Here is a 25,182-nt window from a genome sequence, read left to right on the forward strand (position 1 = left end):
ATAGGAGTGTTGTAATGTGCTAACCTCCATGGCAAAATAGCAAGTTATTTTTCATTGCACCCATGCCTTCGTCCTTTCATAAGATGGCTAAGGACTCGCCAGCACCCCATCATACATGTGTATTATTGCTGTTGCAGCTGCCCAGGTCTACATTGCTAAACTTTCATTGTACATTATGGCAATCGCTGTCCAGAACTGAGAAAAGCCATGATAAACAAGGTATCCAGAGCATCTTGTTTCTTGTAGCTGCTGTGTCATTCTGAAGTGGAATTTTGCTGAATTCTTCAGCGACATTTATTGAAGTTATCTTACAAACGACTGCAGTTGTCACAACACTGCCTGCATAATAATAAAAAAAAGGAACACAGTATGTTTGCTAATGAGCACTCTTGTATCTTTGTGATCTACACAACATTTTTGAAAGATATCTTCATCTTGAAACAGCATAGTCATAATGAACTTCCATGCACCATATTCTGGGAGCATGTGTGAGGAAAATTGACTCCCTTGTGGAGCAGGTCTTCCAGGGACTTGAGTGGTTCAATGCAAGGTGTGAAGATCGACACAATGATGTACAGGAAGGCACAGATCCCAGCCACAGGAACAGATAGGATAATGAGCACTATGAGCCAGAAAATGGACCACAAGCAGTTGCCTCCACTTCCTGCTCCCATGGCTGCCTGCAACAGTTGTGAGTGCAGGTTAGTTCTGTTATTTGTTTTACAGTGTACTGCTGTGGTACCTCTTCTTTTATGCAAAGTGTGTAGAAATGTCTAGTCTTTAAGCACCATCTAGTAACCAAGCGCTTTTGAGAAAGTGTCGAGCAGTATTTTTTAATTTTTGAACAGCAGCACTTCACATTTCTTACTGCAATGTTAAAGCTTCTAAAATACCATAATATACTAAGCCAGTGCCCTCCACAACTGTGGACAATGTGGGAAATTTTGGGCATTTTGAGAGGCTCATCTAGTTCCTACAGCAAGAAAAATTTTTGTTTTCATATCTAAGCAACTCCAAATCGGTTATATCAAATGCCACGTGTGTAAGCGTGTCATCAAATGCTGCCTTTAACTTAATGCAACCTTTTCCCAATTTGAAAAATCACTTTCATGCATTGCATGTTTGCCCAACTAATAGTGACACTGGCCATAGTTTAAATAAAGAGTGTTACCCAGACTTGGTGGAGCTCGTCTCTAACATGGTTCAACACGCGAGCCATGTCTACCAGGTGTTTCTGTGTTTCATGTAACTAAACCAAACTTTAAAAATAAAGTGGCACACATTAGGCGAATGAGACCAACCGTACATTTTTCATAGTCTTGAGTTACTCTGACTATATTTTGAAGTCCAATTAGATAATTAGTTACATTTATTTATGCAAAATTTTAAATGTTCATTGTAGGACGGAATTTCTATTTGAAAAGTTGTAGAGCCTGCTCAGAAACATGAAATAAAATTGTATCCATGGCACAATCTTGTATGTGGTTCTTTTTTCCACGCTCTAGAGAAAGCCTGCAAAATATTTTTTTAAAAATGACATCACTGCATGCTTGCGCATCTGGATTTTAAAGCTGTTAATCATGTTTCAAATAAACGAAGCCCACGTGCCTGTCAAAAACTGCCAAGTGTGTTTGCATCCACATTTAGTGGCGGCCTATTGCTTATCATTTATAACCGAGGCATATTTCGATCTTCATGATCGTGGGGATGTATGCTAGATGTTGTGGCTGCTCACTTTTTCTTTTGCAATTAGCATGCAGGCTTCATTCTTTTGAAACACGATTGAGAGCACTTTTATCCAGACACGCAAGTGCCCAGCGACATAACTTTTTTTTTCATATATTACTTGCTTTCCTAAGAGCTCAGGAAAGGGAACCATGTAAAAGTTTACATCACGGAAACAAATTTATTTGGCGTTTCTGAGCGCGCACTACAACTTTTCAAACACAACTTATGCCCTAAAACAAATATTTAAAATTTTGCATAATTAAGCATCACTAATAATAGTTTGAGTAACTCAAGATGTCTACAAGCAATACGCTGTTGGTCTCATTTGTCTAACGTACTATATGCGACTATACTTTTATAGTTTGGTTCCAGTTACATGAAACACCTGGTATATTTTCCATATCGAAAGACAAGCAAACTGTGCCTGTACTTGCTGAATCAAAAAAATTAATACTACAGCAGCATTAGCCTGGTAGACTGCCTTGTGGGAAAGCTTTACAATTATGAGAAAGGTCTGTTGCAGTCCGGGTTCACAGCAAATGCGAGGAAGAGGGACCAAGTGTCTGTCAGCATAAAGCATGTTTTGAGTAGGCACAAAGAGACAGTGCAAATGATACAATACTTCGTGCAGTCTTCACTTGCACCTCGGCTGGAATATCGGGTCCTGCGACCATCCGGTAGTCACAAGAATTGTAAATTCTTGGACAGTGGGGAGGATCTGCTTGCGCAGTATGTAATGGTAGTGCCAGTACCAACACTGTGTTTTAACCAGTTGTGCTAACTTGTATCAAGAAGTGCTACACAGAATTTCCAAACATGTGCCATATTTCTCACAATCCATCTAGTTCTGCTGAGTAGCATTGGTTGCTGGAAGCTGGGCATTTAACATGAGGTTACAAATACTAAAGTGCTTTGATTTCCATTGATTTCCATTGGGTGGAGTCATGACAAGGAATGGTGGACCACTTTGCTTTCCTCTGTGCTTATGACCTGCATGCATGCATTTCCATGTCTGATACAACAGCAGTGCACATTTTAACATTTTTTAGTTAGATTGTCGTGTTGTTATTCCTTACAACAGTAAAATTGTTGAACTCGGTCATTGCACTAAGTTCAATAATTTAAGAAGCCGTAACTGCAGTGTAAGATACATACTTATTCAACTATTATACATTAGCATCACTTATGCACCGACAGACGTTATGCTGCCATTAGGGGCGTACGTCATCAGAGGGGCGGGTGCACACCGGGCATATGCCCCCCCCCCCACCACCACCCCAAAAAAAGTTCCTAGCTACGCTACAGGCTGCGATTCATAGTGCATAAAATTAAATTTTTGGAGTTGTATGTGCCGAAACCACGATTTGATTACGAGGCATGTCGTAATCGGGGACTCCGATTTAATTTTGACCCCCAGGGGTTCTTTAACGTGCACCCTGCACGGTACGCTAGCGTTCTTGCATTCCGTCTCCATCGGAATGCGGCCGCCGCGGCCGGGATTGAACCACCGACCTCGAGCTCAGCAGCGAAACGCGTTATAAAATCTATCGGAGTACGCGTCTGGCGAGTTATAATGATCGTACATTCAGCAAGAGCCCAGCACTTGGTCTAGGAGCAGCGAAATCTCGTTAATACGTACCTGACGGAAACGCGGGATTAACTGCGCACTAAACGGTAGTACGCACTAACCGCCAAGTACAAATTCGCGTCTTACGCGCGCCGCCGTGACCATCAACTAAATACGATCCACCGTAAATGTTATCGAAAATACGTACTGCTAGTTTTTTTTTTCTATCTTTCTTTTTATTATAAAGCGATTAAAATTTCCTCGCACGATGTACCGTGCGATAGCGCAAAGGCGATACCAGGCAGCATTCCGAAACTTTAATTGGCATTGAGCACAGCGACAGCGCGGTCCGGCTTTTGCCGATCTGTGTGCGCGCATTACTGCGCACTTGTACAACATTCTGCTCCTATATTCTGCGCCTGTGCAGCGAGCTTTCTACGTGCCTGCCTGGCTCGTGACCATGCACGGACGCGACGCGTAGCCGACGCAACGCGGCGGGCTGCTGTCGTTGATGAAATTTAAGCGACGCGCACATGAAGCAGGCCCGCTCAAATTGGCGCCGGAGAATGGCGAAGCATTTGGGTTACCGCATATTAAAAGTGTGCAGTACTGTGCGCCTGTCGGTGGTTTTATTCTGAGCCGAGGTCGCGACCACGCCTCCGTGCATTGCCGCATTCGCGCGAAGCCGGAATCGCAGTTAACTACGCACTAACCGGATGCGACGCGCCGCTGTGTCAGTAGACCCAATACACTAGGGTCTATCGAAACTGGGTCGGGGATTCGTCGCAACTGCGATTTAACTGTTAGTACGTTTTCAGTTGGTACGTATTAACGAGGTTTTACTGTAGTTGAAATAAAGTTCTCCCCTGTATAGTTGCTGAGAGCTAAAAAAAATAAATAAACAGTAAAGTATGCAACTTGGTAAATCATATAAGGTTTTTACGAGATCCTGCAAGTGCACTTTTTTTTTTTTTTCTCTACAGGTCAATGTGTTATAACTGCAATGTAGCAGAAAGATGAAGAAACAAGCTGTTTACAGAGCATTAAGTGTTCATAGCCATGAACCATTTTCGTAAAAAAAGGCACGCTACTTTTTTGTTATATGCGCAGCTAGACATTGTTAAGCAACAACTTGGCAAAGGATGCCGTCCAAAATGAATAATGAAATCATTCCACAAGTCTAGTATGCATACCTTTGCAACGACGCTGCTGTTCAAGTCAGCACAGCTGCCTGGAAAATATTGGGCTCGGCGAGTTCGTTTTGCTGTGTCTGGAGCCCGCACTGTGGGACACTTAAATGCTTAGTCTTATCTGTCACTAGCAGCTGCCACCCACTATGAGTCACCTCACTTGTTGTGTATTGATAGCGTACTGAACCTCTTCTAACTCCCAGGCTTTCTGTGCATGCTAGATAACTATCACACTGGTGCAACAACTGCCTTTTATAAGTAATGGGCAAGACCAATTTTATAGACTAAGATTTGTTATACAGATAGTTGCAATATAAGTGCAAGCAGTATTTATGCAGTAATTGTTCAACTTTCTGGCAACAACTGGATCTGTTAAACTTCAAAACTTACCTTCCTAATGTGCTGATTTCTGTATAGCATAGTATTTCACTGTTTCTGCATATGGATTTCAAGTGAGAGAACAGAAATAATGTGAAAATGTATGTTGTTGATGGCAGGTGGAATATTCTTTTAGCAGTGGCAACTTACAGAATTCAGAGTTGTAAGTTGCCACTGCTAAAAGAATATTGCACCTGCCATCAACAACAAATTTTTATATTATTTCTGTTCTCTCACTTGAAATGTGCATCTGGGGTCATATCTTTTTAAAAAGTTTCTCGTTTATTTTTTCCCTTTACTACTATCTTACATAAAGCCATGCCTCCATTATTGCCAGGATCAGCCACTCGGTAGGACAAATGATAAGAAATGAATACAATCGGATGAAAAGAATCCTTACAAAGTACAGCTCCTGCTAATCAAGTTTCTGAACAAAGCTTGTACAAAGAAGTCACTGCCCGATTGTATACCATTTATTCAGCTCCACAGGCGCAAGTCAAGAGCCCTGTATGTGCATAAGATGGCAGGTGATACCACCTTGTTGGGAACAGACTATTACAGTAACATTGCTCACCAAAATTTAATTTCTAAAGCATGGCAGTCACAAAATTAAACTTGAGCCTTCTTGGCAGCTGCTCGCTGCTTTGCTCGCAACATAGTCCTCAGCTTCGGCGAGACTGGTACTGTTGTCTTCATGGGATGCCGAGGCTTGGTTGTGGCTGCACATGTAGCAGATAAAAAATAAGTAAGGACTAGGCACATGCAATGACAGCCTCCTGTACAAATGTTAGTGAAGCACTGCAATGTGCACCTTAACACACTGAAGTGTCGCAGTGCTGCAGTGTTCTATTTGCACTACACGAGACCTTGTGCATGTACACACCCAATATAAACAAGCCTTAATTGTGCAGACATAAAGACCAAAACTAGTTTTGTACACCCACCAGTCAGACATGTCCCTTATCTGGACCTTGGTAACTCTTATCACAAATGGCAGCCTTAAGAGGTATGTGTGCTCTGCCTGTTTATCAGGACTGCAGATAGCATGGCAGTGAGGGTGCATAATGAAGATACTCTCATAGAAGAAACTGTTTAACTATGTTACATGGGAGTGACACCTGCACATGCAAGTACCAATGCTGCTTCCACTCCACATAAGCTCATTCAACCCAATGAACAGCAAGCTCAATTTTAATGAAATTGAACATAGTAGAATGAAGTGCATGTGAATTCTAGAGCTACAGAACAGTGGTGTTTTCTAACAACTTATTTATTGTTGCTACACTCTGGCCTTTAAGCAGGAAAGCTCATTATGCAACATGACAAAGGCACTCTGAACCTTCTTTAAAATTAAGTGGCCAAACCAATTAGGCTATGCACTTCTTTGCCACGGGAAAAAAAACTGCTGACCTAAGAGCAGCATTTTACTGCACATTATTTCATATTTTGACATTTGCGTTGGTGTCTTTTGCAAACAGTCCTGCAACCTTAGGTCAGCAGCTCAAGACACATACTCTCATACAAGTATGAAGGCAGAAGGGGCATAGCATTCAAGAATGACGCAATAAGTGGGAGCTAACCTGCGACAAGTTAATAATACCGTGATTTAGCACTGTGTGTGTGATTTTTGTCCTTGTGTGCTATGTGGCAACTATTTTCCTCTAAAAGTTCACAAAATAGCCCTAGCAGCAACTCAAGTTGGGACTGAGAAAGAGCACTGTATGCCTTGTGTAAGTGAGGTTGAGTCCAAAGTAGGGTGCTCATCTGAACCAAATCTGCTTCGGTTCCAGCGAGCCTGAGCGCCATTGTGGTACCATGTGCACTAAAGGGATTTCTTGCATATGTTATTACACACAGAAATGTGACAGATGATGAGGGGCACAAGCTAAAGACTGGTTATAACAGCGGGCTACACTTCGTGAGAAGATGGAATAGAAGGAAGATGAAGGGTGGCACCTAGGGTGCATTGCGAGCATTTTTTTGCTCTCCAGGATACACATGTATACACAATATCTTCAAGAAATCTGTGTACATGTCACTGTAACACGGCAATTGAAGTCTCTCATTTCTTTCCTTCCCCACTTGTGGCACCACTTGACCCGACTCCAAGTATGCTGGTAAGTCCGATTCTAAGCCCAAGGCGAGTCATGAGCCTGGAAGCTCAAGCGAGTCCAGGTGGGCACACAGAGTTCCGGAAGACCTCCGCAAGCCTGAGTATATAAGTGCGCCTGAATTCATGAGTAAGAGTGAACCTGGCTAAATCCAATTTCAGACAGGCCCAGAACGTGACCCATTGATTTTGCTGGTAGAGATTTAAATGGGCCATAACTTCAATGAACATTAAAGAGCCTTTAAACAAGTTTAGAGTGGCAGTGTTTGTTAAAAACTGTTTTCATTCACTTAGTGGAAAAAACGTTCATTATTACCAGGGAAAATGAAAGCTAAACTTCCATTTTTTTTTTCATTTTGCATCGAAACCTCAGTGCTGATATATCAGAGCGAGATGACAGATTTAGAAGTATTTTCTAGTATCTGGGCTATTTTGCCCCAAATGGAGTTCTAGCTAGGTTGAGTTTTTTGTACCTTTAGAATGCAACATAGCCATTCTTTACTGGTAAACAATTTTAATTCCTCATTCACAGTTCATGAGCTACAACTCCTTTTTTACATACTTCACTGGTAGAAAATGCAATCTAATGAAAAACATTTTTCCTTGGGCTTTCATGACAAGACTTGTGAAGACCATGTAAATCAATGCTACATAAATGCAAAGCTTTCATATAAGGCAAACAAGTTAGTACATATCAAGGTGAAGCAATGAATTCTTGGGCTGCTTTAAGAATGCCTGAAGCTTTCAAACACCAAAAATACTGACATGCCATTAGAAACAGGACAAATTGTAAAGCAGAAAAGCAGAGCATGATGCAACATTGTTATCATACAGCTCTACTGTCACACATTGATTTTCACAACAGTTAGGACCACAAAGGTGAGTAATAACACAGTGCTTCACAGCATCATCCGCTGCTCTTCAATATGGCAAGAATGAATGTATTATTTTCACACTATTCATTCATAAAGTTTCCAAGATGTATGAATCACACATTCAAGAGTAACAAGAGTTTTGTAACTATCTTTTTGTGTGAATATCAGAAGAAACAAATCTTTCATTGTAATTCGCAAAAATTTTTGGATATCTGCATGTCTATTATGATGAATATTGATGAAATCCCTTACTAGTAGAAGAATATAGTGCATGTCTTTCAAAATTTAATATTTTTGCAGCCACAATATTTCTAGTCAAAATCGCAATGGTGTTGAACATGGCGACCAAAGCCAGGTCTTTCATACTTTCAGTTATCAACAGCTTGAAGGTGCGTTCACCCAACTTTTTTTGTGTGTTTTTAAGGTTAAAACAGTGCAGTGTGAGAGTTGGATCACCTACTATACTATGACAGGTGATTCTGGTTCAAAACACTCACCAGACATTTTTGAGCGAAGACGAGCGGGGGTTTTGAAGAAGTAGTTGTGGATGAATTCTGCCATAGTAGGTTTAGCTTTGCTTGGTACTGTCCTGTGGCAAACGTTCTGCATAGGCACAAACAACAGAATATTTCATCACAGAGTAAGTGAGCTGCAGGCTTTTGTGCAGATCATGCTCAAGCACTCCAAAAATGTAAGTAATGCTTACTAACACCAAAATAGCATTGGCAGGGCTGGCCAATAGGGAACCTTTACTTCCGAATGTGTGAGCCCCAGCTAAAGTAGTTCAAATGTGTAAATATGCAGATAATGGACCTGCTAAAAGAATGAAAGAAAGACGAAGAAAACACATAAGCCCCTAAAGAAATTACCGAGACCTCTCCCCGCTGCATGAAGAACACAGAATGTGACGATGTCATGCCTTCATCAGGAAGTGCAGCCTTGAGGAGCTTCCCATGGATAAGGGGGATCATTTCTTCAACAGGTGCAGACGTTTGCCCCAAGCCAGGGAGGGGCAAACACCCAGCTTTCACACCTCCACCTGCTTGGCAGCGGGGCATGCAACCTTGCTGCTTGCTAGGGGGTGGGGAGAGGAGGCTTGCTGGAGAAGTTCCCAGAGTAAATACTGCTCAAAATTGTACTCATGCTGGATGTTGTTGTATGGCTTGACTATGCCTGTAGAAACCATGGTAGGCATGAGATGGCTCTAGGCAGAGACATGCAGCACCATTCCTTGTGCCAGAGTTCTATCTAAATCTGATTAGAAAGGGATAAAACTTGTGATGTCCTGGCAGATGAGTGGCCAGCATCCACTCAAAGTTGCACTGTCTGCATCAAAGAAATAAGCCGAAAGACATGGAAACAACCGTCTTGCATGTGCTGTAATGCAGTTAACCGAGGCGCAAGCACTGTAATCCAAGGAGTTATGATTAGCCTCAAAGCTCAGCCTGGTATTACTCTGCCTACAGCTTCAGTAACTATGTCGAGTGTTCACAGTTGTAGATACCATACAGTCTACAAAAAAATTGTAGATTCATGCTAAAGAACAAAACAGTGCAAGAAACACTGGGACAAAGAAAAGGAGACAACACAAGTGCCGATACTATTGCCGATTTAGGGCACTAGTATCCGAGGCAGACACTTGGCAGCAAAAAGCTGAAACTCGACTGCAGAAACAATTGTCCTTGTACTGTGCAGGCCCATATGCCATTCATAATTCAGAGGCTTTGGCGACATTCCTCAAGGACTACAATTCAGGGAGGTGCACAGGTTTCAGAGTCGACATGGACAATATATATTAATCATTGCCACACAACAAGTTAATGCAGTGTGTGAAGGAGTGCATAAGCCAAGAGAATGATGAAGCAGCGTTCAATAGCATGTGCCTTCTTCCTGTTGAGATTATCTCTTTTTACGTATGTTCAGCTTGTGTAGGCAAGCATGGTGGTATGTAATTGCCAAAGCCTGGAGTGTGCATAGGCTCTAACATAGCCCCTCCCTGTTCTTAAAGGGACCCTGAAATAATTTTGACGATTTTCTACAAACGTGCAGAGTTGTTAGAGTAGGCCCTTCTTATCATTAATTGATGCCCCTAAGTGCTCCGCGTAAAGTGTGTAATTTATTATAAGGCTTTAAAAATGCACATAGCTGATCACAGCACACTGCTCGGTGGAATTTTAACTGCCCCTAACCATATGACTAATCTAACCAATCTGACCTAACCAATCTGAATGTGGCAACGTTAGAACGTTATCTAGTGAGGCGAGTCTAGCAGTGTTATTGGAGGAATTAGAGGGTAGTAAATGGGATATAATAGGGCTCAGTGAGGTTAGGAGGACAAAAGAAGCATATACAGTGCTAAAAAGCGGGCACGTCCTGTGCTACCGGGGCTTAGCAGAGAGACGAGAACTAGGAGTTGGATTCCTGATTAATAAAGATATAGCTGGTAACATACAGGAATTCTATAACATTAACGAGAGAGTGGCAGGGCTTGTTGTGAAACTTAATAAGAGGTACAAATTGAAGGTCGTACAGGTCTACGCCCCTACATCCAGTCATGATGACCAGGAAGTCGAAAGCTTCTATGAAGACGTGGAATCGGCGATGGGTAAAGTCAAAACAAAATACACTATGCTGGTGGGCGACTTCAATACCAAGGTAGGCATGAAGCAAGCTGGAGACAAGTCAGTGGAGGAATATGGCATAGGCTCTAGGAATAGCAGGGGAGAATTATTAGTAGAGTTTGCAGAACAAAATAATATGCGGATAATGAATACCTTCTTCCGCAAGCGGGATAGCCGAAAGTGGACATGGAGGAGCCCGAATGGCGAGACTAGAAATGAAATAGACTTCATACTCTGCGCTAACCCTGGCATCATACAAGATGTGGACGTGTTTGGCAAGGTGCACTGCAGTGACCATAGGATGGTAAGAACTCGAATTAGCCTAGACTTGAGGAGGGAACGGAAGAAACTGGTACATAAGCCAATCAATGAGTTAGCAGTAAGAGGGAAACTAGAGTAATTCCGGATCAAGCTACAGAACAGGTATTCGGCTTTAACTAAGGAAGAGGACCTTAGTGTTGAAGCAATAAACGACAATCTTATGGGCATCATTAAGGAGTGTGCAATAGAAGTTGGTGGTAACTCCGTTAGACAGGATACCAGTAAGCTATCGCAGGGGACGGAAGATTTGATCAAGAAACGCCAATGTATGAAAGCCTCTAACCCTACAGCTAGAATAGAACTGGCAGAACTTTCTAAGTTAATCAACAAGCGTAAGACAGCTGACATAAGGAACTATAATATGCATAGACTTGAACATGCTCTCAGGAACAGAGGAAGCCTAAAAGCAGTGAAGAAGAAACTAGGAATAGGCAAGAATCAGATGTATGTGTTAAGAGACAAAGCCGGCAATATCATTACTAATATGGATGAGATAGTTCAAGTGGCTGAGGAGTTCTATAGAGATTTATACAGTACCAGTGGCACCCACGAAGATAATCTGAGAGAGAATAGTCTAGAGGAATTTGAAATCCCACAAGTAACGCCAGAAGAAGTAAAGAACGCCTTGGGAGCTATGCAAAGGGGGAAGGCAGCTGGGGAGATCAGGTAAAAGCAGATTTGTTGAAGGATGGTGGGCAGATTGTTCTAGAAAAACTGGCTACCCTGTATACGCAATGCCTCATGACCTCGAGCGTACCGGAATCTTGGAAGAACGCTAACATAATCCTAATTCATAAGAAACGGGACGCCAAAGACTTGAAAAATTATAGACCGATCAGCTAACTGTCCGTTGCCTACAAAGTATTTACTAAGGTAATCGCAAATAGAATCAGGAACACCTTAGATTTCTGTCAACCAAAGGACCAGGCAGGATTCCGTAAACAATAGACCATATTCACACTATCAATCAGCTGATAGAGAAATGTGCTGAATATAAGTAAACCTTATATATAGCTTTCATTGATTACGAGAAAGCGTTTGATTCAGTCGAAACCTCAGCAGTCATGGAGGCATTACGGAATCAGGGTGTAGACGAGCCGTATGTAACAATACTGAAAGATATCTATAGCGGCGCCACAGCCACCGTAGTCCTCCATAAAGAAAGCAACAAAATCCCAATAAAGAAAGGTGTCAGGCAGGGAGATACGATCCCTCCAATGCTATTCACAGTGTGTTTACAGGAGGTATTCAGAGACCTGGAGTTGGAAGAATTGGGGATAAGAGTTAATGGAGAATACCTTAGTAACTCAGGGGCCAATTGCAATGCATGCTCACTGACCTGGAGAGGCAAAGCAGAAGGGTGGGTCTAAAAATTAATCTGCAGAAAACTACAGTAATGTTTAACAGTCTCGGAAGAGAACAGCAGTTTACGATAGGTAGCGAGGCATTGGAAGTGGTAAGGGATCTACTTAGGGCAGGTAGTGACCGCGGATCCGGATCATGAGACTGAAATAATCAGGAGAATAAAAATGGGCTGGGGTGCGTTTGGTAGGCATTCTCAGATCATCAACAGCAGGTTCCCATTATCCCTCAAGAGAAAAGTGTATAACAGCTGTGTCTTACCAATACTCGCATATGGGGCAGAAACCTGGAGGCTTACGAAAAGGGTTCTGCTTAAATTGAGGACGACGCAACGGTCTATGGAAAGAAGAATTATGGGTGTAACGTTAAGGAATAAAAAAAGAGCAGATAGGGTGAGGGAACAAACGCGAGTTAATGACATCATAGTTGAAATCAAGAAAAAGAAATGGGCATGGGCAGGACATGTAATGAGGAGGGAAGATAACCGATGGTCATTAAGGGTTACGGACTAGATTCCAAGGGAAGGGAAGCGTAGCAGGGGGCAGCAGAAAGTTAGGTGGGCGGAAGAGATTAAGAAGTTTGCAGGGACGACATGGCCACAATTCGTACATGACCGGGGTAGTTGGAGAAGTATTGGAGAGGCCTTTGCCCTGCAGTGGGCGTAACCAGGCTGATGATGATGATGATGAACCATATGACGTAAATCACCCAAGTGATGTCAGTGGGTTGAGCTATCCGACTGGCTGCCCAGGGCACACGATCCATAATTTTTCCAACTTTATGGTAAACAAATGATGTTCGTAATAGTTGGAATGTTAGTTCATTTGTTTTTACATAAAGAAAGTAATATAAAGAGAATGCACAAGAACAATTTTTAAGTACACTTAAGCACTTCCGGCACACAGCAAGTGTCGTCTTGTGTTACAGTGTGCTCCATCTTTGACGAGAGCTCCTAATACAATGCTCCTAGTACTGCGGGGCTAAGATAGACGCTCCTGAACTCAAGTTGCGTGATGCAATCCTCCGCACTTTCTGCAACCACTTGTGGCACGTCACGGCAACACACTTGCTCAAGGGCCGTTGGCATGTGCTCGCAAAGTCGGCAATCGCACCTGCATCATAATGAATCATCGGAGGCGGTCGTTATATATACCACACATTCATCGTGAAATAAACTAGAGAGCGTCCCTACTAAATCGGTTAAAGCATGATCGAACGTGAATACACAAATAGTAAAAAATTTGGTTTTGTATTTCTTTTTGTCTGTCTCAGTCGCGCTGCGCCTTTTGAGTAGTAAAAGAATAGCACACCGTACAATTTGAATGTGTTTTTTTTTGTTTTTCCTGTTACAAGCTAGACAGCTCCGAGAAGACAGACACGTATCGAATAGAGAAAGTCAATTTCCGTATTTACGCTTATCGGTGATCGTTGTCGTCGTTGGGGCCGTCAGGGGAATTTGGCGAGTCTGGTGGTGGTGAATCGTTGCTGCCGAGCGGATTGCGAAAAGGTGTGTCGCTATATGGGTCAAAACCCATCTCCTTTCTCATCCGGCGCAACTGCTCCTCACGCTCTGGGTCCATGACGCGAATGACCATCAACAGAACGACTGCAATGCACGCTGCTTGGATAGCTCTCGCTGGTGATCGATGACTAAGCGGCTAGCGGAGAGGTTTCGCGTGGGCGGGCTCCAAAACAACCGGAAGTGGACGATGTGACGTCACATCGTGACGCAAAACCAGTGAAGGCGGACCTTAGCCCCGATCGCTCGGCAAACGAGTTGAGGAAAAGCATGGCTAGGGAGGAGGGTAACTTGTAATCGCTTGTAGCTCCCTTAAAACGTAACGCTTCACTTAAATTGTGGTGCGAATGTTCTACATAAGCTGTACCCTATGCGCCTACAAAATTTGTCTGAACCGTTTCAGGGGCCCTTTAACAATATCTATGGTACAGCCCCATTTTTACGTTTCTTATGGACCATGGAAAAAGAATGCACGATCAGGGAAAACTTGACATCCGATAATTTTTGTGGGGCAGATACACAAAAGGGACTGACGTTTCAGAGCATAAGAGTAGGGAATATGTAAACAGGAACGTATCAACGAGGCTTTTCTGTACATGGCATATGTGGAGAGGGAAATCAAGTGCAATATCAGTGCCCTTGTGGTGAAGATCATTAGATATGTGAATGATTTTCTTGTTTTAGTGAAAAGGTGTGATGTACTTTACTCATAGAATGAAACACCACAGGGAAACTTTAATGTAGAACACCGCATAAGGGCAAATACTCGACAGCGCAATGTCATGTCACTACGCATCTAGTCACTAAAGGTGGTAAGAACTCTGATCTAAGCATAAAAGCCAAAATTACCCTGATGTCACACAAGCTAGAACCAGCAGAAACAAAGGCACACGTGCTGCTGGCCATAAATTGATGCATTTCATTCCCTGAGTGTAGTACACAGAAGGCAACTTGACGTTTTAAATGTTTTAAAGGAGTGCAGATCGAGACTGGGTTGAACGTTTGAATTTTCAAAGCAAAAGGAGATGCAGTTTTTGGACATGAAGTTGCTTGCAAAACACCATGCATGTTGGCAATACTGCAAGATCTGTAAAGCCCCTGCTCAGCTTCAGGTCTACCCACCATAGTGGCTTTGATCTTGGTGCTGTGCAGTGTTGGTGTTGTGTGTGTGCTTAGGCGTTGTGTGGGATCAAATCCTGGCTATGGCAGCTGCATTTCAGTGGGGGCGGAATGCAAAAACACTGGTGGGCCACACATTTGGTGCACGTTAAAGAACCCCGGGTGGTCAAAATTTATCCGAAGTCCCCCACCAACTCATGATCATATCATGGTCTTGAAAACCCCACAATTCTAATCTTTTTAAAGCTTCAGGCCTGGGCTTTCTAAACTCGTAAAAAATTTTATATTTCTGTTTACTGTATTCAGTCTTCTATATTCAAGTTGTGCCTCTAGAAGATATGTGCTAGCCTTAGTAATTGGCTCCTTAGACTCAAGGAAGCTAGATATACAGAAGTGTTTGACTAGAGCATGTGATAAGGGCTGGTATAACATAAAACTATTCCGATCCGTTTTTATTCCTAATCTGCCATTAGCCCTCCATGATGTTATACCGGCTAAGGTAAACTCCTTAGGATGACACTGTGGATGCTAAGAAGGGCAATGCAGTTGTCATGCCTTATGAGCACAAACTTTAACATGGCTTCTAGAATGTTGCGAGGTGTTTTGGTGCAAGAGTGTTTTTTAGTGCATTGCAGAAACTTAGCCAGATTCGCCCAGCCGTACCAAAGGCTAAGAAAACCTCTACTGCGATCAGGCAAGAGTGCCAGGTTGCACGAAGGAAGCCATACATTAGATACAGCACAGGTGCTGTTTTCTGCATTCCTTGTTCGTGTGGCAGCGCCCACATAGGGCAAACAAGCCAATGTGTGAGCACTCTTTCAGGAGCATGTGCTCTGTGTCAAGAATGGAGTAGGGTCACACCTGGCCATGCATTGGAAAGAAGTGTCGCTGTGACCCCATATTTAGCCGCACAAAGATTAAATATTAGCATAACTCACCATTGAGAAGGGAGAGAATCAAATGCTTCAAGCTCTAAGACATGAGCCAATGCATAGATTCAAATGATGATGTTTTTGGCACAAGGGGCAGATAAGGCCTAAGAGTGCCATCGTAGATTCAAAGAAGCTATTTTCGTTAAAATAAAAAGTTCGAAGATTATGCAAAAATTGTGGAAAGAATATGCACAAGCTATTATATAAAATGCAGGAAAGCAAATCTCAAGAGAAGTTTTCAGCAAGATTTGCTGTGCGGAAACAAGTAAACTTGGTAATAGGATGAAGATGTACAAACAGCAGCCCAAGCAAAGTCAGATTCAAGGAACTGACGCGGAAGCACGCATCTGAAAAAAAAAGCTTTTGAACTAAAGTAGCAGGATAGAAAGAGAAAAGTGGCAGAGGCAAAAGCAACTGCATACGAAAAAGTGAATGATCTTAAAAGAAATGAAGGGGAAAAGAAAAATTTGATTGCTAAAAGCTGAAGAAACAACAAAGGACAGAAGAGGAAGCAGGAATATTATGCAGAACTGCTTAATATAGCAAACAGGTAAAAATACCACGAAAGTGGATTGCCTAATGCAAGGCTTTTTTGTAAGAAGTCATTAGGGAGTAAAGTTGGGGAAGTAGTGAAGAGGATAAACCATGAAACAATTTAATTCAATTGCATAATTAATTATTACAAAGCAACTTGCAGGCTGGCTACGGGAGACACTGTAGTGGTGCGTTCTGGATTATTTTCAACCACTTAACATTCTTTAATGTGTCCCTAAGGCATAGTGCATGAGTGTTTTTGCATCCCATCCCCCATTGGAAAGCATCGGCAGTGGTTAGGAATTGAACACGCGACCTCGTGCTCAGCAGCAAAATTACATAGCTACTGAGCCACTGCAGCTGATGGATGACCAACGCAAGAACCCATGAGTCAAACCCCCCCCTCCCCCGCTGCCTCTTTACTGCTGGCTTCTTAGCTGGTCTCTGTAGTAAGTATCATTAATTTATGTGCAAGCGAACAAGACATAATACTCGTGGGAGCGGTAAAATTTTAAAAGGGGATTATCATATCATGGGAGTTCATGATGAAGATTTCCAAAAGAATAGCAGAATACAAATGAATAAATTGAAATCTTATTTGTCCCTATTCTGAGGAGAATGGCAAGGTTCTGGACTGCAAGGACTACAGAGGGATCAAGGTTATGTCTGACAACATGATTTTTCAATGGGTGATGGGTCGAAGGCTGTAAGAGGAGATAAATGTCAGACCCTATCAGTTTGGATTCTTGCCTGGAAAATATGCTGTAGTACTCCAGATGCAACTTTCAGTGTGACATCTGATTGGAGAAGATCATATAGAGAAACACAGCAGAAGGAACTACACATTGAGTCCGTGGATTGACCTGTAGAATGTGCCTGATAACGCCAAAGCCACAAAGCCTGGAGTAGCCCAGAGATAAGAATGTATTTTAAATGTTGCTTTGTTGCTTCCAGGCACCAAATGTGCCTGGAAGCAACAAAGCACTGCAGCAGCAGCCTAAGAAAAAGTGGAAGCTTTGAGGGGACAATGGGCTACAGCAAAGTTGGTCATTAAGTCCTTTCCTGTTTAACGCAAGTTATGGGCGCCCTCATGTAATGTGCTACAGAAGATACTTCGGAACATTTTCTATGCAGGTTACTTTGTTCTCTATGCAGCATTGAACGAAAGTATTGAAACAAGGTTGTAGCACAGGATGAAAGAACTACAGAAAAATAGATGTTGGAGGAGCAGAATCAATAAAGTACATGGCCTGCAACATGACAAGCGACTTAAGCACTAACTTCAAATGTGATGAGATGATGATCGAGAGAACAACTGAGTTTAATTGCCCTGATCTATCAGTGGGTGAAGGCAGTGTGTATAGAGAGGTAACCAGCAAAATATAGGCAGTATTGAAGACTTTGAAGGATATTTCAGGAGTTCCATGCAACAAGAAGATGCCAGCCAAGCTCATGAGACAGGTTTGCAAGTCACTGGTACAACTCCAATGCTGCATGGAAGTGAAGTGTTTTGAACGAAGATGTTCAACATATTGGTGATGCAAGCAATGTAAGTAAGCATGCTGAGGTGGCTGTGTGGAGTGACATGGAATGAGTTGAGAATGACCATAACCAAAGAATGGTTGAAGTTCTGGACATAGCAGCAAAAGACTGAGAAGGTGTCAGCATATAAGAAAAAGAGAAATTTATCAGTAAGAAAGCGATGATTACCAACACTGGTGTCAAGAAAGAATGAGGCCAGCCCAAGGAATATAAAGACATTAATGAGGAAGGTAACACTGACAAGCTCAAAAACAAGTGGTTTACTGACAGATTAAAGTAAAAGAAAATCGCCCAGAACTGTGACCAACAGCAGAAACAAGATATGGCTGACATAAGCTGTCTTCTGTCAACATGATCACACATTGGCATTACAATCCCTTGTGCTGAGAGATTTGATGGGCATCTAGTGTGCTGTGATGCACCTTTGGTACTTTTCTGTGTGTCCCGAAAATCTGTATAGACTAAAAAAATATGCAGATCTCACGCACTGTGGGAATCGATGTCAGCAAAGCTTTTCGTGCTGGATGCTTTGATTGACGATAATTAGCGGTGATGTTGACGGCTAAAGCTTAATTTCTTGAATGTTTAGGCTAACACGAGAGTGGTGAGTTGATGTTAAATGTTGCCTTGCATGAACCACTGCTGTATGTCTGCGTAGTACACAGAACACACAGGGAGAGGTGTTTGCTTGAGGCATTGTTGTGTGCCATATTTTATAACTTCTGAGAGGGTTGAGTGTTGTCATTTCCTCACATGGCACATCGCATTGTGGCAGGAGTATTAAACTGGAATTGGATTATGGGGCTGTACGTGCCAAAACCACACTCAGATTATAAGGCAAGCCGTAGTGGCAGACTCCGCATTAATTTTGACACTGTGATGGTCTTTAACCTGTCCCAAAATCTAATGCACATGTGTTTCCTATTTTGCCCCCGTCGAAATGCGGCTGCCACGATTGGGATCAAATCCACAACCTCTAGCAATGTCATAGCCGCAAAGCTAATGCGGCAGCCACAAAATTGTTGATTTAACGGTCGACCGCTTCCATAGTGCCTCCTGGGTAAGTTGCCCTGCGTAAGTTACCCGCTTGACATATTTGTATGGCGTTTATTTTTCAGAAATAGCAACGTACTGTACCATACCTTGAACTTAAGGTTATCCTCTTTCCCCGCAACCGCTGTCGTATAGTAGTGGGGTTTTCTTGCCTTCTCACGTCACCTTCCCCCCGCCTTTCTTATATGGGAACTGCCTCTTCTCCTCCCTCTCCTTCTCTCTACAGTTCTATCTGCATCCCCTCTGGCATCGCACGTCAGTAGAAAGGGAAGCGCTGCAGTTTCTGCAATGCTTCTGAGGGGAGTCACAGATAATTACAGCTGTCAAGCGGCTAATGTGGCGACGGCCAGGAAGCTCTAGAGGGCATTGTGCACATTCAACATGGTGGGGTGAAAACAAGTTTCTCCCGTCGCCTTTTCTCTCTTACTCACGCTGTCATCTATATACACGCTCTGGCCGCCCCCCGACGGTCACATGGTGTGTGCGACAGCAGCCCACAGCAGCAGCAGCAGTGGGAAAGTCGAAGGAAGAGGCAAAGAAAGCTTCGCTTTAAATAACTCATACCAGTGACAGCGCATAATCACTAGAAATTTCAAGTGACAATTTGTATCAATAGGTGGTTTTCTTTTACGTTAATGTAAAACTTGAAGGCAGAGCACTATTTAAGCATTTAATCTACATTACGTACTACAAATGTGACCTCAGAAAGTAGCCAATGAAAAAAAAAAACAGTAAATCAGTGGACTGACATACAGACACATCTGAGCAAGGACAAATGTCCTCCAACCTACACAAACATGTTGAAACTACCCTTGTTATTCTGCTGCCAAAAAGACAGTTCTCAAACATCATAAATGGTCCTCAAGAAAACTAATATCACTAACATAGCCTGAAACTTTCATTAAAAATTATTTATCAGGAGCTCTTGGATATTACGAACCTTGTGCTCACTTATGCAAAAGCATTTTTATTATTCTGTTAGCATAGAATGTTTCAAAACAATCTGCAGTGGAAAAGTTCTATAATGGGTCTTGGTACTGCCCAAGAAGACAAAAGGAGCAGTGATGAGTACCACAAGAGAATTTCAAAGATAATGGTCCAGCCTTTAAGACAGCAGCCCAAGAACTGAAAATATAATGGTCTCTGTAATATAAAAGCAATTTGCATGAATGTGCAAAAGGTATTAGTAAGAATGAACTTCACTATTTCTGAGATAACGTGTTCCATCACGCGCTTCACTGGTGGTTTTCACAAGTATTCTCAATGCATGTAGTATGGTATGTTTCGGGAGACTGATACCTTTGGTCATACACAATTGCATATAAGAGAAAATGAAGGGACAGTAAGAAAAATGTCACTTTCCAAACTGAATACAAAAGTTGACACTTAGACCTCCAAAAATTGCTAGTAGCCTTTGCCATGGCATGACTAGTGGAACTTTTAGCAAAATCACTACTAAATCAAACAATCCAAGTTGTCAGCACGGCTATCTTGCATGCATATACTTGTGGATGGCATAAAACACTTGTTAGTTTAAAAGCTAGTGGGCGCTCGCTGGATAACTTAAGTTCCCAACAAAAGCTTGTTGGTATCATGCATATTCAACTGATTCTTGCATACACTTCTAACGAGAGTGGACATGGCAGTTTGAAGCACCATCGTACCACTGACTGTGGCTTCGTGCCACCATATATACACAGACAAAAAGAATTAAACACTGAGAAAGCTCTGAAGAACAAAAAGCCAAGAAAGTATGCTAGAAGTCATTGCATTGGATACAGAATTCAGATAACAGTGCTAAAAAGACCCAAGGGGTTAAACACAGACATTATGAATCGTTCTTCCAAAGCAATATTAATGCATCAACGTACAAAGTAATCGCTAACAAAAGATGGAAACTGATCAGTTTTGTTACAAAGCATAGTTAGAGCGCTAAGGAAGACGAAAATCACAATACGCACAGGACCAGCACTCATATATACTTGGCCATATACAAAATTCCAAACAATGTGTCACACATAATATTGCTCGCAGACTGCCTGTCAGTTCTTACATCACTAGAAAGCACAAATAATTCACTACTGCGCCAGTCGCTACACTTTTTCATTCCACCTCATGCTAAAGAAATTCTGTTTTTGTGGATACCTGGACACTGTAGACTAGCACTTAATGAGATTGCAGACAGCTTGGTAAAGGCAGCCCTTGGTGGGCCAGCAGGTTTCATTATACCCAACCTTACTCTGCTGGCAGTGACAAGATTTTGAAGACAGCAAGTCCTAGGTAGAAAAAATGAGCCCCTCCTTGCTGCATCAGATTACGGACATTTAGCGTTTCCCTGGAATGTCTGGTCGTGCCCCTCTTGGCAATGCAAAGTTTCAATTACCCTAATTGATGTCGAATACCGCAATGAAATCAGTACATGAGTAGGTGTGGGTTCGCACCATCGAAACTTTGCCGAGTCATATGGGTATAATCACTGGACCACTTCCTCCTCTATTGCCGAAAATATAATTCCGAAAGAAGGACCTACTTAGAGCAGTCCCTATTGTGTATAGGCCTTCCTCTTCCAGTTATTAATATTTTATCTTTTGGTGCAAGTACCCTTGGTCAAGCCCGAAAGGAAGTGTGCAAGATTGTGCACGACTGTGTCATTGAGACTCATGTCAAACACCTTTTCCTCGTTATTAACACTAGATCTCATTAGTTTCCTAATCTAGCATCTTCGTCAAAATTGGCATGCGCACTTTTCAAGAAAGCAAAAGAAAAATAATTTATAATCACTATTACTTAAATATAGGTAGTACTGATCAATAGCTTAACAGGAAAAAAAATAACTTCATGCTATGTTTCCATTGCGAACTATGGCAAATCCCACCCTCTCGGTACATGTCGTAAGTTAAAAGAAGCCCCCATCCTTTCCGTTTCGGGCATATGTCTTCGTCTTCCTTAGCACTGCAACTATGTTTCATAATGTCAGAGTACGAACTAGCCCAGCTTACAACAATACTAACAGCATGATTAATTTTCACCCAGCCAAGTAAAAATAATAGGTGGCCCCAGGTGCTCACATGAACCGATGTTGCAGGCTTGCTACACTTTCCCTTGCACCTTGCTTTCTCTAGACATTTAGTTGTAGGTGCAGGCAATTTCCTATGGCCGTTTTCGAATGTGGCTGAAAAAAAGAAGAGCGATTAGGGTTACAGGCGCAATTAATGACAACAGTTGTTTACGAATAGACATTATAAAAGGATTGCAGTAAAGCAAGAGCTTATAAACGAAGCAAGCAGTAAAATTCGTTTACTTCTTTGACCATTGTAACGCTGTTACGTACTGACGACCAGGAAACTAGAAAATGCACGTACTTGTCGTGGACTTCACAGGCTTCAAATGCGTTGTATTCACAGTTCGTAGTGCTTGTCGCCGCCGCAATGGCGAATCCTTGTGACTCTCTGCACGAAGCAAGCACAACAAATGTTAAGTGAAAACGCAAAATGCGTGCAATGAGAGTGAGGCACTAACCAAAGTACTCTTCCGCTGAAGGGGCATTCTCTTCATCTCCAAGTTCAAAATTAAAATATTTCGGGCAATTAAACTCCCAAGCTTTGGACATGACATCCAAATTCCAATGTGACCATCAGCTGACAGCGACGACTGATAAATGTCACCGATACCACTGTATCAGCCCCCCAGTATGGTTGGGAATTTGGCTAGCCACCATAAAGCTTTTAAAGGTGGCGGGGCAGCGGTTCCTATGATGATCATGATTATGATAATTTATAGTGACTTCAGCGGCAGCGATACACTGATTAAAGCAAAAATAAATAAATGATATCTAAATCCACGCACTATAAGATAAAGCGCTTTGAATTTAATACCCCTGTCAAGCGGGAAAGTTAAGTGCACTCACTTGTTCACTTCAGGACCTTGAGTGACACTTTAGGCTACGTGGTGCTAAACAGAAAAACAGAGTGCACTCGCACTAAAAAAAATGGCGAGAGACTAAAACCACGTTTTTTGAAGATGTAGAATAAAATAAAAAAAAAACATCTAAAAAGCGATTGCTTTACTTGTATTGGTGGCGTGACGAGACATTAATTTGAGGGATCGCCAGTCGTTTGTGCGCAGGCGCGAGTAAGAGCGGGCGCAAGAGAAAATCTGGGGCACCCATGATCTGGGGGCTTTTGCTCCTTTACTCTGCCTAGGCACTACGGAAGAAGTTTCTCAGCGCTTGTTGTATGCGTTTGTCCCCTAGGCATGCCCATGCCGGCGTTGCGGAGTGCGGTTGAGTTTGTTTACGCTCCGCCGGTGGCTGCCCGCGCGGTGAGGCAGGGGGCACGGACGCCCCATTTGGTGATCGGTATGCCTGAAGGGGCAAGGTTCTGATTACTATAAGCCACGGGTCGCTTCTTTAGTCGCGACGATAGATTGGATTTTTTACGAGCACTGCTCCAGGAGGACACATGTAACCAGCAAACGGAGTCCTCAGGAGAGCACCTGGGGTTGCAATAAAGCAGGCGGCGCTGGATCTCCAGGGCACCTAGTGTTCCTGTATATGCTACAGGGACACTAAGGGCACCCAACGGGTAGCGGGGGGAACAAAGCTAGAAGCAGGGCGGCCGTGGGTTGGGGCCGCGGAGGCCGCGCGTGCCAGGGGTGTATAAGATCGGCTGCCCGTTATCGCGGACAGCCATTTTTTTTTTATGCGAACACCCCCTGGCACGCGCAGGCCTCGACGAGCGCCAACCCACGGACCAGTTCGGGTTCTAGCTTTGGTGTCCCCGTTGCCGCTTTGGTGTCCTGGAGGCGCCCTCAATAACGCGAAATAATGACACGTTGTTACAATTAGTAAAAAAACACGATTGAATAAATGTAATTAAGTCCAGCCGCCAACTAAGTTCAGCAGTACCGCGCTCCGCGACTTCTGCAACACCAGTCAGAACTTTGCCTCTGAAGGCACGTCGGACAAACTTTCTCGCGCCTGCGGCGCTGGTGCTCGAGTCAGTATATAGTCATCGTCACTGGCGGTATTTCAGCCACTTGCGTTCAACCGCAAGTGGCTGCCAAGGCGCTTTGCCTTCCAGATTTTCAATCTATGCTGTCCGGGCTCTACTACGGTCGCTACTACTCCCACAGAAACAAAGATCTGTGATGTTATTTACAAGGGACATCGCGGTAAGGCGCGAGAAAGCTATGATCCGCCACGACTGACTTAGCACGAGCGCAGGAGGTGCGAGACAGTCTGTCCGACACAGCGATCGCCAAATCGAGCATCACTGCCTCCTGCTTCACCATTTTACCGCGATGGCAGCCAGTGTCGGAGCGCAAACTACTCGATACGACTCGGCAATGCCGGAACGCCTAGGGACAAACGCCTACAACACGCGCTAAGAAACCTCCTCCGTAGTACCAGGCAGAGTTATATATTCAAGGAGCAAAAGCCCCCATATTTTCTCTCTCGCGCCCGCTCTTACTGCGCCTGCGCCCGCTGTTATGATTGGGGGTTCAATCCCATCGCTCGTGATCCGTTGTCAAGATTGGAGTCGGGCATGAATTAGAAGGTAGCTGGCCCATGCCGTTGTCCAACTTATCCACGCTAAGGACGTTGATGAAGGGAAGGACTGCTTCTCATCGAGAACGAGGAATATGGGTTTATTTACAGTATTTATATCAGTCTAACATGACTGTTTGAGAAGGTACATCAGTCTAACATGACTGCTTGAGAGAGAGTGTCCTGAGCAGCCGCACAACAGCGGTTTTTAAACACTCGGTCCTCCCCTGATACCCAGGTGAACGGAAACGGCCGTCCAAGCACCGTAGGCGAGTTGGCCAGGCACCGTAGGGGAGAACGAGGCACCGTAGGGGCATTTATTCCCCGAACTGCAGCGCGCCCGCCGGCCGCCCATTGTCTGGCGTCTTGGTCGGCGGGTGGGAAGGGGTGTCAGTTGAAGTTCCCGCGGCTCAGTAACAATAGTTGGTCCGCCGAGCCAGTTTAGTTACAATGGCGACTTCGTCAAACTCGGCTCCAACGACGGAGAGTCGAGGACGCACGTATTGTTGTTCACACACAGTCGACTTAGTCACGCCGTGGCTAGAGGTGTGCGGCGACGATCCCGGAATGTTGCCGCCATAGTCGCAACTGGGTGGCAAAACTTGCACTGCAGCTGGCCGTTCTTAACAGCGCCTCCAGGGCCCGGAAAATCTCGACTGTCTAGCGCTGACAACCGCTGGGCAGGAAGAGAACGGCTGGTGGCCAGGGGGTGATATCTTGGCTCGCAGCGACCACTTGTGTAATGATGTCACCGCCCCAAAACATCCAACAAGGACAGGCAAC

At 43.4% G+C, this 25,182-nt stretch overlaps 1 protein-coding gene across 1 annotated transcript; it reads right to left on the reverse strand.

Annotated features, from left to right (window-relative positions):
* Positions 1 to 5,424: 5,424 nt before the first annotated feature.
* On the reverse strand, positions 5,425 to 22,581 carry LOC126544508 (uncharacterized). Its single transcript, XM_050191855.3, has 5 exons — positions 22,371 to 22,581; positions 22,214 to 22,300; positions 21,920 to 22,023; positions 8,346 to 8,451; positions 5,425 to 5,582 (listed from the first exon to the last, which is right to left on the reverse strand). Exons 1-5 carry the CDS (start codon positions 22,459 to 22,461, stop codon positions 5,473 to 5,475), a joined length of 498 nt encoding a protein of 165 aa, XP_050047812.2. The 5' UTR covers positions 22,462 to 22,581; the 3' UTR covers positions 5,425 to 5,472.
* Positions 22,582 to 25,182: the final 2,601 nt, after the last annotated feature.

The sequence above is a fragment of the Dermacentor andersoni genome, chromosome 1 (assembly GCF_023375885.2).
Source record: "Dermacentor andersoni chromosome 1, qqDerAnde1_hic_scaffold, whole genome shotgun sequence".
Classification (NCBI taxonomy): domain Eukaryota; kingdom Metazoa; phylum Arthropoda; class Arachnida; order Ixodida; family Ixodidae; genus Dermacentor; species Dermacentor andersoni.

Bases quoted from the DNA above. Each gene is read 5' to 3' on its own strand.
- LOC126544508 (XM_050191855.3), bottom strand. From the start codon at position 22,461: ATGTCCAAAGCTTGGGAGTTTAATTGCCCGAAATATTTTAATTTTGAA. The intron at 22,301-22,370 runs GTTAGTGCCTCA...TGCTTCGTGCAG, and splicing joins TTCAGCGGAAGAGTACTTTG to AGAGTCACAAGGATTCGCCA. The intron at 22,024-22,213 runs GTACGTGCATTT...TCTTTTTTTCAG, and splicing joins GCCTGTGAAGTCCACGACAA to CCACATTCGAAAACGGCCAT.